This window comes from Ranitomeya variabilis, chromosome 2, assembly GCF_051348905.1.
Source record: "Ranitomeya variabilis isolate aRanVar5 chromosome 2, aRanVar5.hap1, whole genome shotgun sequence".
In the NCBI taxonomy this organism is placed as follows: Eukaryota; Metazoa; Chordata; class Amphibia; order Anura; family Dendrobatidae; genus Ranitomeya; species Ranitomeya variabilis.
The window spans coordinates 656,003,388-656,021,344 of NC_135233.1; the positions used below are offsets into that span (position 1 = coordinate 656,003,388).

The 17,957-nt window shown below is 42.7% G+C and overlaps 1 protein-coding gene across 1 annotated transcript; it reads left to right on the forward strand.

The window, feature by feature from the left end:
• Nucleotides 1-11,837: 11,837 nt before the first annotated feature.
• Nucleotides 11,838-13,577, forward strand: LOC143803912 (zinc finger MYM-type protein 1-like). Its single transcript, XM_077281669.1, has one exon. The coding sequence runs from the start codon at nt 11,838-11,840 to the stop codon at nt 13,575-13,577; it is 1,740 nt and encodes a 579-aa protein (XP_077137784.1).
• The last annotated feature ends 4,380 nt before the right edge of the window (nt 13,578-17,957 follow it).

Here is a 17,957-nt window from a genome sequence, read left to right on the forward strand (position 1 = left end):
ACAGCTACTTATTTGTCTGAGAACTATTGAAGCTGTATGGACACCTTGAGAATATAAGTGATTTTTAAAGTTTGCATCTGTAATCTACTCACTTAATAAATAGCAATCAACTGGTACTAGGGGACACTGACAGCATGCAGATCTGTGTCCCTGCCTATATATGTAACACTAGCTATATAAACTGGTAAATAGCTCCACCTAGTGGCAGTTACTGGCTATCGGCTAAACGTACTAGCTGATAGAAGGACTAAACATGGGTATCTTCATGGAAATCTGGAAAGATGAAAACAGCTACTGTATAGTGCATGAACAAAGCAGTTCAAACAACTCTTTTAGCATGGAGTTAATGGATGACATTACAAAAGTGCATAACTGACCAGTATTATTCCCCAGCTGCAGTCTAGTCCAGTTCTGAGTCTTTGCTGCTGCTTCCTGGTGTCTGTTATTATCTGCAGCGCTGAATTCATACTGCAGCCAATACCTGAGCTCAATAGCTCTGATCGGCTTGTGCCATCAACTCCAGTAGAGCCACAGAGCTCAATTGGCTGCAGAGCTGTTGACGTGATTTTAGTGCTGCAGATAATAACTGACACTGGGAGAAGCAGTGTAACCTCAGTGTTGGACCCGGGGAGGGTGAGTAAGGATATTTTTCTATTTGATTTTTACTAAACAAACTGCAAACGGCGATAGGGGCTTTCCATTACCATAAATGAATCTGCCACCATGGCAATTCAATCCAATCTGAAGGCAGCATACAGTATTGGAGACTAGTGGCCATTTTAACCCCTTTACCCCCAAGGGTGGTTTGCACGTTAATGACCGGGCCAATTTTTACAATTCTGACTACTGTCCCATTATGAGGTTATAACTCTGGAACGCTTCAGCGGATCCCGGTGATTCTGACACTGTTTTCTCGAGACATATTGTACTTCATGATAGTGGTAAAATTTCTTTGATATTACCTGCGTTTATTTGTGAAAAAAACGGAAATTTGGCGAAAATTTCGCAATTTTTCAACTTTGAATTTTTATACAATTAAATCACAGAGATATGTCACGCAAAATACTTAATAAGTAACATTTTCCACATGTCTACTTTACATCAGCACAATTTTGGAACCAAAATTTTTTTTGTTAGGGCGTTATAAGGGTTAAAAGTTGACCAGCAATTTCTCATTTTTACAACACCATTTTTTTTTTAGGGACCACATCTCATTTGAAGTCATTTTGAGGGGTCTATATGATGGAAAATACCCAAGTGTGACACCTAAAAACTGCACCCCTCAAGGTGCTGAAAACCATATTCAAGAAGTTTATTAACCCTTCAGGTGTTTCACAGGAATTTTTGGAATGTTTAAATAAAAATGAACATTTAACTTTTTTACACAAAAAATTTACTTCAGCTCCAATTTGTTTTATTTTACCAAGGGTAACAGGAGAAAATGGACCCCAAAAGTTGTTGTACAACTTGTACTGAGTACACCGATACCCCATATGTGGGGGTAACCCACTGTTTGGGCGCACGGCAGAGCTTGGAAGGGAAGGAGCGCCATTTGACTTTTCAATGCAAAATTGGAATTGAGATGGGATGCCATGTTGCGTTTGGAGAGCCCCTGATGTGCCTAAACACTGAAACCCCCCACAAGTGATACCATTTTGGAAAGTGGACCCCCTAAGGAACATAACTAGATGTGTGGTGAGCACTTTGACCCATTAAGTGATTCACAGAAGTTTATAATGCAGAGCCTTAAAAATAAAAAATCATATTTTTTCACAAAAATGATCTTTTCGCCCCCAATTTTTTATTTTCCCAAGGGTAAGAGAAGAAATTGGACTCCAAAATTTGTTGAACAATTTGTCTTGAGTACGCTGATACCCCATATGTGGGGGTAAACCACTGTTTGGGCGCAAGGGAGAGCTCGGAAGGGAAGGAGCGCCGTTTAACTTTTCAATGCAAAATTGACTGGAATTGAGATGGGACGCCATGTTGTGTTTGGAGAGCCCCTGATGTGCCTAAACATTGAAACCCCCCACAGATGACACCATTTTGGAAAGTAGACCCCCTAAGGAACTTATCTAGATGTGTGGGGAGCACTTTGACCCACCAAGTGCTTCACAGAAGTTTATAATGCAGAGCCGTAAAAATAAAAAATCATATTTTTTCACAAAAATGATCTTTTCACCCCCAATTTTTTATTTTCCCAAGGGTAAGAGAAGAAATTAGACCGCAGAAGTTGTTGTCCAATTTGTCCTGAGTACGCTTATACCTCATATGTGGGGGTAATCCACTGTTTGGGCGCATGGCAGAGCTCGGAAGGGAAGGAGCGCCATTTGACTTTTCAATGCAAAATTGACTGGAATTGAGATGGGACGCCATGTTGCATTTGGAGAGCCACTGATGTGCCTAAACATTGAAACCCCCCACAAGTGACACCATTTTGGAAAGTAGACCCCCTAATGAACTCATCTAGATGTGTTGTGAGTAGTGTTGAGCGATACCGTCCGATACTTGAAAGTATCGGTATCGGAAAGTATCGGCCGATACCGGCAAAGTATCGGATCTAATCCGATACCGATACCCGATACCAATACAAGTCAATGGGACTCAAGTATCGGACGGTATCCTGATGGTTCCCAGGGTCTGAAGGAGAGGAAACTCTCCTTCAGGCCCTGGGATCCATATTAATGTGTAAAATAAAGAATTAAAATAAAAAAATATTGCTATACACACCCTCTGACGCAGCCTGGACCTCACCGAGGGAACCGGCAGCGTTGTTTGCTTAAAATGCGCGCTTTTACTTCCTTCCGTGACGTCACGGCTTGTGATTGGTCGCGTGCCGCCCATGTGGCCGCGACGCGACCAATCACAGCAAGCCGTGACGTAATTTTCAGGTCCTCAATGCCTAATTCTAGGCATTCATGATTTTAAAATTACGTTCCGGCTTGTGATTGGTCGCGTCGCGGTCACATGGGCGACGCGACCAATCACAAGCCGTGACGTCACGGGAGGCAGGAGACGCGCGCATTTTTAAAATTACGTCACGGCTTGTGATTGGTTGCGTGCCGCCCCTGTGACCGCGACGCGACCAATCATTTAAGCCGTGACGTAATTTCAGGTCCTGAATGCAGAAATAGGCACGTAATTTTAAAAATGCGCGCGTCTCCTGCCTCCCGTGACATCACGGCTTGTGATTGGTCGCGTCGCCCATGTGACCGCGACGCGACCAATCACAAGCCGGAACGTAATTTTAAAATCATGAATGCCTAGAATTAGGCATTGAGGACCTGAAAATTACGTCACGGCTTGCTGTGATTGGTCGCGTCGCGGCCACATGGGCGGCACGCAACCAATCACAAGCCGTGACGTCACGGAAGGAAGTAAAAGCGCGCATTTTAAGCAAACAACGCTGCCGGTTCCCTCGGTGAGGTCCAGGCTGCGTCGGAGACGTGAGTATAGCAATATTTTTTATTTTAATTCTTTATTTTACACATTAATGTTGTTTCGATACCGATACCCGATACCACAAAAGTATCGGATCTCGGTATCGGAATTCCGATACCCGCAAGTATCGGCCGATACCCGATACTTGCGGTATCGGAATGCTCAACACTAGTTGTGAGAGCTTTGAACCCCCAAGTGTTTCACTACAGTTTATAACGCAGAGCCGTGAAAATAAAAATTCTTCTTTTTCCCCACAAAAATTATTTTTTAGCCCCCAGTTTTGTATTTTCCCAAGGGTAACAGGAGAAATTGGACCCCAAACGTTGTTGTCAATTTGTCCTGAGTACGCTGATACCGCATATCTGGGGGGAACCACCGTTTGGGCGCATGGGAGAGCTCGGAAGGGAAGGAGCGCCATTTGGAATGCAGACTTAGATGGAATGGTCTGCAGGCATCACGTTGCATTTGCAGAGCCCCTGATGTAAGTAAACAGTAGAAACCCCCCACAAGTGACTCCATATTGGAAACTAGACCCCCCAAGGAACTTATCTAGATGTGCTGTGAGAACTTTGAACCCCCAAGTGTTTCTCTACAGTTTATAACGCAGAGCCGTGAAAATAAAAAATCTTTTTTTTTTTTTTTACACAAAAATTATTTTTTAGCCACCAGTTTTGTATTTTCCCAAGGGTAACAGGAAAAATTGGACCCAAAAAGTTGTTGTCCAATGTGTCCGGAGTACGCTGATACCACATATGTTGGGGTAAACCCCTGTTTGTGCACACGGGAGAGCTTGGAAGGGAAGGAGCACTATTTTACTTTTTCAATGCAGAATTGGCTGGAATTGAGATCGGACGCAATGTCGCATTTGGAGAGCCCCTGATGTGCCTAAACAGTGGAAACCCCGAATTCTAACTGAAACCCTAATCCAAACACACCCCTAACCCTAATCTCAACTGTAACCCTAACCACACCCCTAACCCTGACACACCCCTAACCCTAATTCCAACCCTATGCCCAACCGTAAATGTAATCCAAACCCTAACGCTAATTTTAGCCCCAACCCTAACTTTAGCCCCAACCCTAATTTTAGCTCCAACACTAACTGTAGCCCTAACCCTAACGCTAGCCCTAACCCTAACGCTAGCCCTAACCCTAACGCTAGCCCTAGCCCTAACCCTAGCCCTAACCCTAACGGGAAAATGGAAATAAATAAAAAAAAAATATTTTTTTTATTTTTTGTAACTAAGGGGGTGATGAAGGGAGGTTTGATTTACTATTTATAGCGCATTTTCTAGCGGATTTTTGATTGGCAGCCATCACACACTAAAAAACCCTTTTTATTGCAAAAAATGTTTTTTGTGTTACCGCATTTTGAGTGCTATAATTTTTCCATATGTTGGTCCACAGAGTCATGTGAGGTCCTGTTTTTTGCGGGACGAGTTGATATTTTTATTGGTAACATTTTCGGGCACGTGACATTTTTTAATCGCTTTTTATTCAGATTTTTGTGAGGCAGAATGACCAAAAACCAGCTATTCATGAATTTTTTTTTGGGGGGGGGCGTTTATACCGTTCCGCGTTTGGTAAAATGGATAAAGCAGTTTTATTCTTCGGGTCAGTACGATTACAGCGATACCTCATTTATATCATTTGTTTATGTTTTGGCGCTTTTATACAATAAAAACTATTTTATAGAAAAAATAATTATTTTTGCATCGCTTTATTCTGAGGACTATAACTTTTTTTATTTTTTCGCTGATGATGCTGTATGGCGGCTCGTTTTTTGCGGGACAAGATGACGTTTTCAGCGGTACCATGGTTATTTATTATTAATTATTATTTATTTATGTTACTCCACTTTTTTGTTCGGCGGTATGATAATAAAGCGCTGTTTTTTGCCTCGTTTTTTTTTTTTTTTTTTTACGGTGTTCACTGAAGGGGTTAACTAGTGGGACAGTTTTATAGGTGGGGTCGTTACGGACACGGCGATACTAAATATGTGTACTTTTATTGTTTTTTTTATTTAGCTAAAGGAAAGTATTTATTGGAACAATATTTTTTTTTTATTATTATTTATTTAGGATTTTTTTAAAAATTTTTTTTACACATGTAATTTTTTTTTTTTTTACATTTTTACTTTGCCCCAGGGGGGGCATCAAAGTAAAGTGACAGATCGCCGATCTGACACTCTGCTGTGCACTGTGTCAGATCGGCGATCTGACGTGCACAACAGGGAGGCTTCCCGGCCCATGTTCTGAGCAGGCGCTGTGAAGCCACCTCCCTGCAGGACCCGGATGCAGCCCTGCGGCTATTTTGGATCCGGGTACTGCAGGGAGGAGACGCTCGGTACAAGGTGAGCACATCGCCTTGTACCGATCGTCTCAGGGAAGCATGCAGAAACACTGCGATCATGTTTGATCGCAGTGTGCCAGGGGTTAATGTGCCGGGGGCGGTCCGTGACCGCTCCTGGCACATAGTGCCAGATGTTAGCTGCGATAGTCAGCTGACACCCGGCCGCGATCGGCCGCGCTCCCCCCGTGAGCGCGGCTGATCGCGCTGGACGTACTAATCCGTCCTTGGGAAGTAGGGCCTAGCCCACATGGACGGAATAGTACGTCCAATGACAGAAAGGGGTTAAGGGTATGTTAACACTGGGCATTTTTGCTGCATTTTTTTCTGCAGCAAAACCTGATTTTTGGCAGTAAAGAAGCTGCAGCAAAAACGCATGTTTTGGTGCGTTTTTGTTGCAGTTCAGTTTTTTTCATGCGTTTCGAGGGCTAACGTGTCTCTTTGTGCATGCTAATAAAGTTCAGTGCCCCCAGCGAAAAAAAACTACTTCGTGTAGAACCATACCTCTAGATCCTTTGAAAAGCCGGCAATTCATGTGCCATGTACAGTAAAATCACAGTGACAGGTTAGAATACAATAGATAAAATAGATATATACACATAGAGTAGATAGATGTCAGTGACACACACAAATATATATATATGTATATATATTACATAGATACAGTAGATAGAAAAAAAGTCATGTACAGTGAAATCACAGCAGGAGCTGACAAGATAGAATAGATGGATTCAGTGGCGTACACACCATGTATGCGACGGGTGCCGCCGCATCCGGGCCCCACGGCCGGGGGGGCCCGGTGCTGCCCGGCCCCATGGTGTGTACGCCACCTAATTTTTTTTTTTTTTTTTGTGTTTTTTTTTGCTCGGGTCGGGGACCAGTCGTCCGGGAGGGGGGGGGGGGGGGGGGGGGGGGGCTTTGGGGGGGGGGCGCGCGCGGCGAGGCGACAGGGCTTTGCTGTCGGGCCCTGTCGGAGATGAGCGTGTGGGGAAGCAGGAAGCTTCCCCACGGTGCTGCGCTGCAGTTGGAGGGGGAAGGTCACATAGGGGGCGCGGTGATCTCATTTCCGAGCGACCGGAAGTGACGTCACCGTGCACCCTTTGCGACCGACGGCTGCTCGCTCCTGTGAGTAGTATAGTAGCACCAGCACAGTCACTTGCTGTGGCTGCAGTGTAGTCAGTGCATTTATTGGCTATACCAGTGTTCTGTGCCCAAAACAAGCCCGGTGTGCAGTGAATTAGAGCGGTAACATTACACATCCCTCCCCAGCCTCCTCCTCCTCCCGCCCCGGACCCTGTATTCCCGCAGCACTGGATGTTCACAGTCTGCGCTGCGCAGCTGGATAACATGAGGCGCTTGGTGTATGCGCAGTGCGGGGCCCGCAGCCTCAGGCTCAGTAAATAGCATAAAGAAGAAGGAGTACCAGCGGAGCCAAAATATGGTGCAAAAGTTCAAAAGTTTATTAATTAATCATAATAAAGTGCATAAGTACAAGACATATTTCAAGAAAAGGGATGGTTAAAACATGGATCACTGCCAGTTCCCCCACCGTGATCTCCCACACCTGAGTACTAATCCGGAAGCAGCCAAATGTGTTTAAGATAGAAACCATGGGAGACAATGCAAACACCACAGTACAAGTAAAGTGCTTGAGCGATGCTTACCACTGGAGAGGAGCAAGGTGGGGTATACTGGGTGGGAACCGATCCGTACGGGGGTCTCGTACGGATCGGTTCCCACCCAGTATACCCCACCTTGCTCCTCTCCAGTGGTAAGCATCGCTCAAGCACTTTACTTGTACTGTGGTGTTTGCATTGTCTCCCATGGTTTCTATCTTAAACACATTTGGCTGCTTCCGGATTAGTACTCAGGTGTGGGAGATCACGGTGGGGGAACTGGCAGTGATCCATGTTTTAACCATCCCTTTTCTTGAAATATGTCTTGTACTTATGCACTTTATTATGATTAATTAATAAACTTTTGAACTTTTGCACCATATTTTGGCTCCGCTGGTACTCCTTCTTCTTTAAGTGATTTATATGGAGCTGGTTTGTTCTTTTGGGAGTGGGTCTTTTGAGCACGATTGAGTGTCTTGATTGCCCCATTGTCTGATTATGCCTTGTTTTGTTATCAGTAAATAGCATAGAGCACAGGCTGCCGCGGTTCGTGTGGTTAGAGCTGAGGATAGGACAGGAGACATGTGCGGCTCACACCGGGGATGGCGAGAGCAGGAGCCGGCGGACTACTACTAGCCGGGCACTAAGCTGGCGACACCGAGGAGCACACCGGAGCCTCACACCTCTGTCAGGGACTGGTCCTCGTCACAGGAACCGGCAGACAAGAGGACGGACAGCAGAACCGTAACTAGGTAATATGGGCGGCTATATGGGCGACATGGCTGTGATGGAAGAGTCATTCATTACCCAGTGTATGACCTATTATCTATCTAACCTATCTAATATCTATCTATCTATCTATCTATCTATCTATCTTTCTATCTATCATCTATCTATCTATCTATCTATCTATCTATCTATCTATCTTTCTATCTATCATCTATCTATCTATCTATCTATCTATCTTTCTATCTATCATCTATCTATCTATCTATCTATCTATCTATCATCTATCTATCTATCTATCATGACTCCTCACATATAATGTACGCTGCTTATACTGGTGTCTACTGGGGTGTCCTCACATATAATGTACGCTGCTTATACTGGTGTATACTGGGGTGTCCTCACATATAATGTACGCTGCTTATACTGGTGTATACTGGGGTGTCCTCACATGTCAAACAGGCACAGCACTTTACATTCACATATAATGTACGCTGCTTATACTGCTGTATACTGGGGTGTCCTCACATGTACACATATAATGTACGCTGCTTATACTGGTGTCTACTGGTGTGTCCTCACATGTACACATATAATGTACGCTGCTTATACTGGTGTCTACTGGTGTGTCCTCACATGTATACATATAATGTACACTGCTTATACTGGTGTATCCTCACATGTACACATATAATGTACACTGCTTATACTGGTGTCTACTGGTGTGTCCTCACATGTACACATATAATGTACGCTGCTTATACTGGTGTCTACTGGTGTGTCCTCACATGTACACATATAATGTACACTGCTTATACTGGTGTCTACTGGTGTGTCCTCACATGTACACATATAATGTACGCTGCTTATACTGGTGTCTACTGGTGTGTCCTCACATGTACACATATAATGTACGCTGCTTATACTGGTGTCTACTGGTGTGTCCTCACATGTACACATATAATGTACACTGCTTATACTGGTGTATACTGGTGTGTCCTCACATGTACACATATAATGTACGCTGCTTATTCTGGTGTATCCTCAAATGTACACATATAATGTACACTGCTTATACTGGTGTGTCCTCACATGTACACATATAATGTACACTGCTTATACTGGTGTATACTGGTGTGTCCTCACATGTACACATATAATGTACGCTGCTTATACTGGTGTATACTGGTGTGTCCTCACATGTACACATATAATGTACGCTGCTTATACTGCTGTATACTGGGGTGTCCTCATATGTACACATATTGTACACTGCTTATACTGGTGTCTCCTCATAAAAACATATAATCTATGCTGCTTATACTGGTGTGTACTGGGGTGTCCTCACATGTCATATACACACCACTGTACGTACACTTATAATGTACGCTGCTTATGCTGGTGTGTCCTCATATATACACATAATGTGCCCGCTTATACTGCTGTATACTGGTGTGTCCTCATATGTAGACACATAATGTACGTGCTTATACTGCTGTATACTGGTGTATGCTCACATGTACACATACATAGCACATATACATATAATATACGATACACTGTCTATACTGGTGTATACTCACATATGTACATAGACATTCACTCCACATAAATATATATATGATATATACTCACCATATAAATACATATATAATGAACACTGCATATACTGGTGTATACTCACACATACATATAGACATACACAAATATACAATATACTAAAGTATACATACACTGAACACATGCATACATAGACATGTATACCATATTTATGCATATACATGCGCACATATGCATACACGTGTATATATAGATGACACATATACTCTATGTATCTACGCACATATACAGTTACACAACACAGGCTAAATGTACACACACTGCGGAGTTACAACTGAGCGCCCGATTTAAATCACAAATTACGTTATATCATTGTGTTTGACATAAGGGAGCATGAATGAGCCTGGATGACATTGCCCCCACTGGCCGACAGTCATTAGGTAGCGATACCCAACCATTACAAGTCAGGTAGAAGTGGCCATAAGCCGCTGTTCTCTCCTATGTGTCTGTGTATACAGTATATGGCACAGTACAGACAGTCAGGCTTTGTGCCGTTGTCGTGGCTCCAGTTCCTGCCTGCAGTCAGTGCAGGTTATATGGACAGTTGTCACCTTGTGATTGTTGGGCATGTTGCTCTGAATGTTACATAGCCATTAGTGATGAGCGAATATACTCGTTACTCGGAGGTCACCCGAGCGTGCTCTGGAAATCTTGAGTAACGAGTATATTCGCTGATCACTAGCAGGCCGCCGCGCAATGAATTGCGACAGGGCAGAGCCTGACACAGGATTTTAATTGACTGCCTCCTGGCAGCTCGGAGAGTGGTGATCCCGGCGATATGGGTAACAGTGCTTCCCAGCCAGCGAGTGGTGCAGGGCAGTATAAAAAAAAGATGTTCAGCTAGGGGTCCTGAATCTACCATCAGACCTAGACCATTCAGTGTATTTATGTTATGCCAGGGAGGAAACGTGAGCAATGCTTTTGCAGTTCAGTAGTGGTTATACTAAGTTGTTCTGCAGCTAGAAGGTCACACTGAGTTACACGGAACTAGAGGTAGTCTGCAAGAACCCCTTGATGGGAGATGTGATGTATTTCCAGGAGACATAGCAATTGATGCCCTACAGTCAGACAGACCAGATCAGGTGTTTAATCTAAAGTTAAGGTTTTACTGAATTTAGCTCTTCAGTTCAAGTGGTTTCCAGGTTATGAAGCTCTGCTGTGGAGGCGGGGATATAAGGTTGAATGTGCTTTGTTTCTACAGAAAGAAGCTTTACCATTATGTCAAGCTACAAGCATCTGAGCGGTGCTCAGAAGCGTAAAAAAAAGAGAGAGGAAAGCCAGAAACATGCCAAAATGCCCAAAATCAGTAGTTTCTTCAATGCCCCTTCTTCTGCAGAGAGCTCTGTTACTATTTCACATACAGAAGATTTAGAAGCAAGGGCTGAAAGTCTTTGCTCCTCAGATAATTCAATACAGGAACTGGCGCAATCCAGAGATCATCCTGCAGCAAGTACAGTTGAGCAAATGGCACGTGTTACTGAAGCTAGCACGGAAGATATTTGTGAAAAACAGGCAGACCAGCCAGGCACTTCTGGATTGGCTAGCGAAGAATTCGTTATGCCATTTGATAGCAGTACGAGTCCTATCAACCTTGCTTGTGAAAAATACATAACAGACAGAGCAAATTTCCCAGTTACTATAACAGACTCGTCTGTTAAGATGTTTATAATTACGCATGGCCCTTGCAGACCACCAGGACCATTTCCTAGAGATAATGACGACAATAAAAGATGCTTTTCTGCGAAGTATTATGAGAAAATAACGAAAACAGGTCAAAAATTTCCAGTTTCTTGGCTTTGTTACTCGCCAAAATTAAATGCAGCATACTGTGAGCCATGCTGGCTGTTTGGTGATCGAAGAAAATTAGGATTTTCCCCAGCTTGGGCCAGAGGACTTAAAAACTGGAGAGGCTTATCGCACAAAATACAACGCCATGAATGTTCACAATCTCATCTAGAAGCTTGTGTTGTTTATGATCAGTGGCGAAGAAAGGGATCAATTGACCTGCAAACTGAAAATCAGTTAAGAAATCAACATAATTTCTGGAGGCAAATTTTAAAAAGAATAGTGAATGTTACCCTAACAATGGCCATGGCTAACATGCCATTTCGGGGTCACAGAGAAAAAATTGGCAAAATCAATAGTGGTAATTTCCTGGCAATTATAGAGTTACTAGCACTCTATGATCCCCTGCTTAAGGAACTGCTGGAACTGCCAGAGGGCACAGCAAAATACCTTAGTCCCAGAATTCAAAACGAATTAATAGAAATTTTGTCAACCAAAGTAAAATCTGAGATTTTATCTCAAGTGAATGAAGCTCACTTCTATTCGCTGATCATGGATACAACGCAAGATGTATCAAAAACTGATCAGATGAGCCAAGTAATTAGATACGTGTCTGTTGAAAGGAATGCAAATATGAGAGCCACGAAAGTTCGCATCCATGAAGCCTTTCTTGGATTTCAAGCCATTCATGACCAGCGTGCTGCTGGTATAGAGAAAGAGATCCTGGAATGCATTGACAGCAATGGCCTTTCCATTCATAAGTGCCGTGGTCAGGGCTATGATGGAGCTGCCACAATGAGTGGCATCTATTCTGGTGTGCAGGCCCGAATTTTAGAAAAAGAACACAATGCTATGTATGTTCACTGTGCAGCACATAATTTGAATCTTGTTCTTCAAGATGCTGTTTCAGAAATTACAGAAATTTCAAACTTTTCTGATATATTGCAACATGTCTATACATTTTTTGGGGAAAGCATACGACGTTGGGAGCTTTTGTCATCATTTACAAGCAGTTCATCGGTCACACTAAAAAAATTATGTCCCACACGCTGGTCTTCCCGTCATGAGTCGCTGCTTGCCCTAAGATTTCGTTTTTCTGATGTAATGATGGCATTGTCAAAAATCATCCTTATTTCATCCAAAAAAACTGAAATAAATGAGGCAATGGCTCTTAAAAAGAAAATGGATTCATTTCAGTTTGTTTTTTTGGTTGTCCTTCAGACAAAAGTATTACAGACTGTTAATGCACTGTCAACCATGCTGCAGGCAGAAAGCATGGATTTATCTAAGGCAACTAATTTAATAAAGAATGCAGCTGAAGAACTTTCACAATTCAGAAATCATTTTGATGAAGCGAAAGAGAGCGCTATCTTGTTGGCACGCAGCTGGGGCATCTCCCCAGCTTTTGAAAGTAAGCGATTATCAAAAGTTAAAAAGCATTTTGATGAACTGAGTACGGATGAGAGATTGCACATTCCGGAGGACCGATTTAAAGTCACCGTGTTCTATGAGTATTTAGACATCATTGTAGGTCAGCTGTCAAACCGATTTAATGGAATGAATCGGGTTGTGCAGTATTTTAGGATACTTCAGCCTGCAGATCTGGCATCTTCCTCAGATGAGGAATTATATGAGGCTGCATTACAGCTGCAGAAAAAGTACAACCAAGATCTTTCACCAGCATTTCCAGCCCAGCTTCTGAGTTTTAGATGTGCTCTAAAGAATGACATTCAAAAATTGACATCTGTCAAGGACCTTGCACATTTACTGTTAGTCGAAAATAGCCTGCTATCGTCAAATCTACCGGATGTGTGCATAGTCTTACTTTTATTCCTAACCTTGCCAGTAACGGTAGCATCAGCAGAAAGATCCTTCTCAAAATTAAAACAAATTAAAAACTATCTAAGAAGTACAATGTCTGAACACAGACTCTCTGGTCTTGCCATTCTAAGCATTGAAAATGCAAGAGCCAACCAACTTGACATAGATGGCATTGTTGACCAATTTGCTGAAGCAAAAGCACGTAGGCGCCAGTTCTAACCTTCCTAACGTTTGTTATACTCCGTGAGTATGCAAGTTGAAGTTGAAGTTTTATTTTTTTTTTATAGAGATGGGTGGATTTTCCATACTTATTTCCAGATTCCCCTGGAATGTAATTTTTTTCGTAAATGCCAGTTTTGTTAATGTTTTAATCTAGGATTTTAATTGGCTATCAAAACACCTCTTTTTACAATGAGACTTAATCTTCTCTTAAAAAAAAAATTCACCCATCTCTATTTCAGAGTTCTGGTTTCAAAGTTCCATTTGTTGCATCTGCATGAATGCATCAGTTCTTTATGTTGTTTAAAAACGTTTTCTAAGCCTTTTGCAGACCTGTATACAGCTGTATCATACACCATTCACATGTCTTTGCAGGTGTTGTAAGGGGTTAGAAGCTACTTTGCCCTGTCCATATTTTGCAGAGGGCAAGTGGCAACTATTTCCTTTACAGTAGTTAACTGACAATTTTATTGGCCATTTTAATACTGAAAATATATCTACGTCAGTCACTAAAATGTATTTTGCTATATCTGTTTAAATATATACCATTATGGTATATTCTAGTTTAAAAAACAAGCACGTTATGGTGAATGGCAGCTGTATGCACACATGGTAAAAGGCATTCAAAGTCTCACTCAACTAATTTGTGTTATTTACATTATAGGTTGCCACATCTCAATATTTGCGGAATGTTTGGCCACAGTTTTGGTTTTGAGTTCAAGTTTCAGAAGTTTAGAATGTTTCCAAGTTTTTCTGTTATTTTCAAGTTTGGGAGTTTTTGCTGGGAACACCACCATTCTCTGTTGTTCAAAGTTCCAGGTAATGTTTATCATACTAAAGTGAATAAATGTTTAGGATCACACTGTATTGGGGATGGCAAATAATAATAGTTTCACTTTTTTAGGTTGAATTCATTTTATCTATTACTGCAATGCAATGCTGCTTTCTCCTGCAATGCTGCTTTCTGGTAAGTCTATTTTTTATTGCCTTCGCCATATAAATTAGTAATTGGGGGGTGTGGCTGTGGAGAGGGTGTGGCTGTGGAGGGGGTGTGGCTGTGGAGGGGGCGTGGCTTAACATGCAAATTTTAGGAGCGCTACGCGCGCCACCTATTCCCCTCCCTTCTTCGGGGGGGGGGGCCCTTTGCTCAATTTTGCTATGGGGCCCTGTGAAATCTATGTACGCCCCTGGATGGATTACATACAGTATATACAAATAGAATAGGTAGATATATACACACGTGGTCGAAATTGTTGGTACCCCTTGTTTAATGACAGAAAAACCCACAATGGTCACAGAAAAACTTGAATCTGACAAAAGTAATAATAAATAAAAGACCTATGAAAATGAACAAATGAAAGTCAGACATTGCTTTTCAACCATGCTTCCACAGATTTTTTTAAAAACAAAACTCATGAAATAGGCCTGGACAGAAATGATGGTCCCCTTAACTTAATATTTTATTGCACAACCTTTTGAGGCAATCTCTGCAATCAAACGATTCCTGTAACTGTCAATGAGACTTCTGCACCTCTCGACAGGTATTTTGGCCCACTCCTCAAGAGTAAACTGCTCCAGTGGTCTCGTGTTTGAAGGTTGCCTTTTCCATAAGGCATGTTTCAACTCTTTCCAAAGATGCTTAAAAGATTTAGGTCAGGCCTCATAGAAGGCCACCTCAGAATAGTCCAATGTTTTCCTCTTAGCCATTTTTAGATGTTTTCTAGCTGTGTTTTGGGTCATTATGCTGTTACAAGACCCATGACCTGCAACTGGACTGAGACCAAGCTTTCTGACACTGAGCAGCACATTTCTCTCTAAAATCCCTTGATAGTCTTGAGATTTCATTGTACCCTGCACAGATTCTAGATACCCTGTGCCAGATGCAGCAAAGCAGCCCCAAAACATAACAGAACCTCCTCCATGTTTCACAGTCGGGACAGTGTTCTTTTCTTGATATGCTTCTGTAGGGAGGAGAGCCAGTCTTACTGTCCCTCTTGTGTATCTGGGCTGGAACTGTCGAGGCTGTCACCATTATTCCAGGGGGAAGAGATTTCTGACTGGAGCAATTCAGGGCACCTGACTGAGGGGGACGGGTCCGACTTAAATAGCGGGGAGTGCGGGAAGATGAGGTTTTTGGTGGGGAACCAGCGTGAGAGCACAGAGACTGTTGACTCCCTCTCGACTTACCCACGCCAGCTATCCGTGCCTTCTCACTCGGTTAGTGATGTTCACAGGAACATCAAGCTGCTTGGAGATGGTCTTATAAGTTTTACCTTTAACATATTTGTCTATAATTTTCTTTCTAATCTCCTGAGACAACTCTTTCCTTCGCTTCCTCTAGTCCATATTGAGTGTGATACAAACCATGTCACAAAACAGCACAGGGAGTATCTGTAGCCCTATATACAGGCCCACTCACTGATTCCAAGATTGTAAACACCTGTGATGCTAAATAGTGGACACATCTTGATTTAACATGTCCCTTTTGTCACATTATTTTCAGGGGTACCATCATTTCTGTCCAGGCCTATTTTATGAGTTTTATTTTTTTTAAATTCAGTGGAGGCATGGTTGAAAAGCAATGACTTTAATTTGTTCATTTTCATAAATCTTTTATTAATTATTGCTTTTGTCATATTCAAGTTATTTCTGTGACAAGTGTGGGTTTTTCTGTAATTAAACGAGGGGTACCAACAATTTTGACCACATGTGTAGATGTCAGTGACGTATACAATTAGTACAGTGTGTGCAGCTTACTGTACATGTATTTAATTATTAAAAGATTATTTTTCAGAAAAAAATGGCATTGGTTCCCTTGTAATTTTCTTAACCAGCAGAGGGAAAGTTGATGGCTAGGGGCAGATGTTTATAGCCTGGGAAGGGGGTAATACTCCTGGAGCTTCCCAGGCTATTAATATCAGCTCACAACTGTATATTTAGCCTTTACTGGCTGTTAAAATGAGGGACCCTAAAAAAATGAAGTAGGGTCTCCCTATAATTAATAACCAGCTAAGGCTATGCAGACAGCTGCAGGCTGATATTAATAGCATAGGAAGGGGCCATGGATATTGCCCCCCCAGGCTAAAAACATCAGTTCTCAGTCACCCCAGAAAAGGCACATCTATAAGATGTGCCAATTCTGGCACTTAGCCTCGCTCTTCCCAGTTGCCCTGTAGCGGTGGCAAGTGGGGCGAATGTTGGGGGGTTGATGTCACCTTTGTATTGTCAGATGACATCAAGCCCAGAGGTTAGGAATTGAGAAGCATCTATAAAACACCCCATTACTAATCCCACAGTCATATTGTATAGAAACAGACACACCCAGAAAAAAGTTCTTTAATTGAAAGAATGACAGACTCCTTTAATAAATCTTAATTAAACCATACTTACGACATCGCCCATTCCACCAATGCCGTTGTCTCCTACAATAATATTCCTCACCTCTCCGTCGTTCTGTCCCATGCCGTAATCCATGTCTAGGGGATAAACAGTGTCACGATGTGACTGTCCTGGTGTGACACGACCTGGCGGGTGGTCGGTCACAAAATGGCGAAACACACAAGGGTACACTGGGGACACTTTAACAACGGTGGGCCCTGTCGATAAGGAATGGGGAATGGGCACCTCCTGCACTCACCTGAGGCTGTGCCCTGATCTTTCAACCCGTCACCGACCAGGATACCTAGTCCCTCACTTGCCCTGCTCTAATCCCTATGTAGGGAACTGGCAGGTGAGAGCACTGGTCCCACCGCTGCACTAATACAACACCGGGAAAGTTACACAACAAAGGGACAAAGAAACAATAACACCACACTTAGCTTTCTCTGCTGCAATGCACCGCACAGCAGAGTAAGGCACCTTGAATGAGAATTCAGCTGTAGAACCACAGCACTCAGCAAGCTCCTATTCCAGCAAGGTTGGTATCCAAAGGACCTGTATAACCAACAGTCAGCTGATGCACAAGGTGACCTTTTAAAGGAAGATGGGAGTGGTCACCACCCACATCAGCAGAACAAGCTGCAATGCAAACACACCAGCGGCCACCAGAGGGAAAAACTGCATTAACCCCCGATGACCTGAAAGGAAAAAAGGTTTTAATCTGAGGGAAACCAGATCTGCCACAGATCCAAACATGGATCATGACAAACAGTTTTCAACCTGGACGGTGCCAAGATGCAACCATCTTGGCTGAGAACCACTGGTGAATGAGCTGCTGCGAGCGCAGCCTCAGTGAGCCATCAGAACAATGGATAGGTGAGAGATATTATTGTTTTTTATTTTTGTTTTATTGCAGAAGAAGAGGGCTTTTGGTGGAATTAGGCATTAGGTGAGTATATCTGTGTTTTTATATTTTTGAATAAAAAAGTAAAAGTGTGTTTT

Excerpts from the sequence above, each read along its gene's own strand:
- LOC143803912 (XM_077281669.1), top strand. The coding sequence starts at position 11,838 with ATGGCCATGGCTAACATGCCATTTCGGGGTCACAGAGAAAAAATTGGC.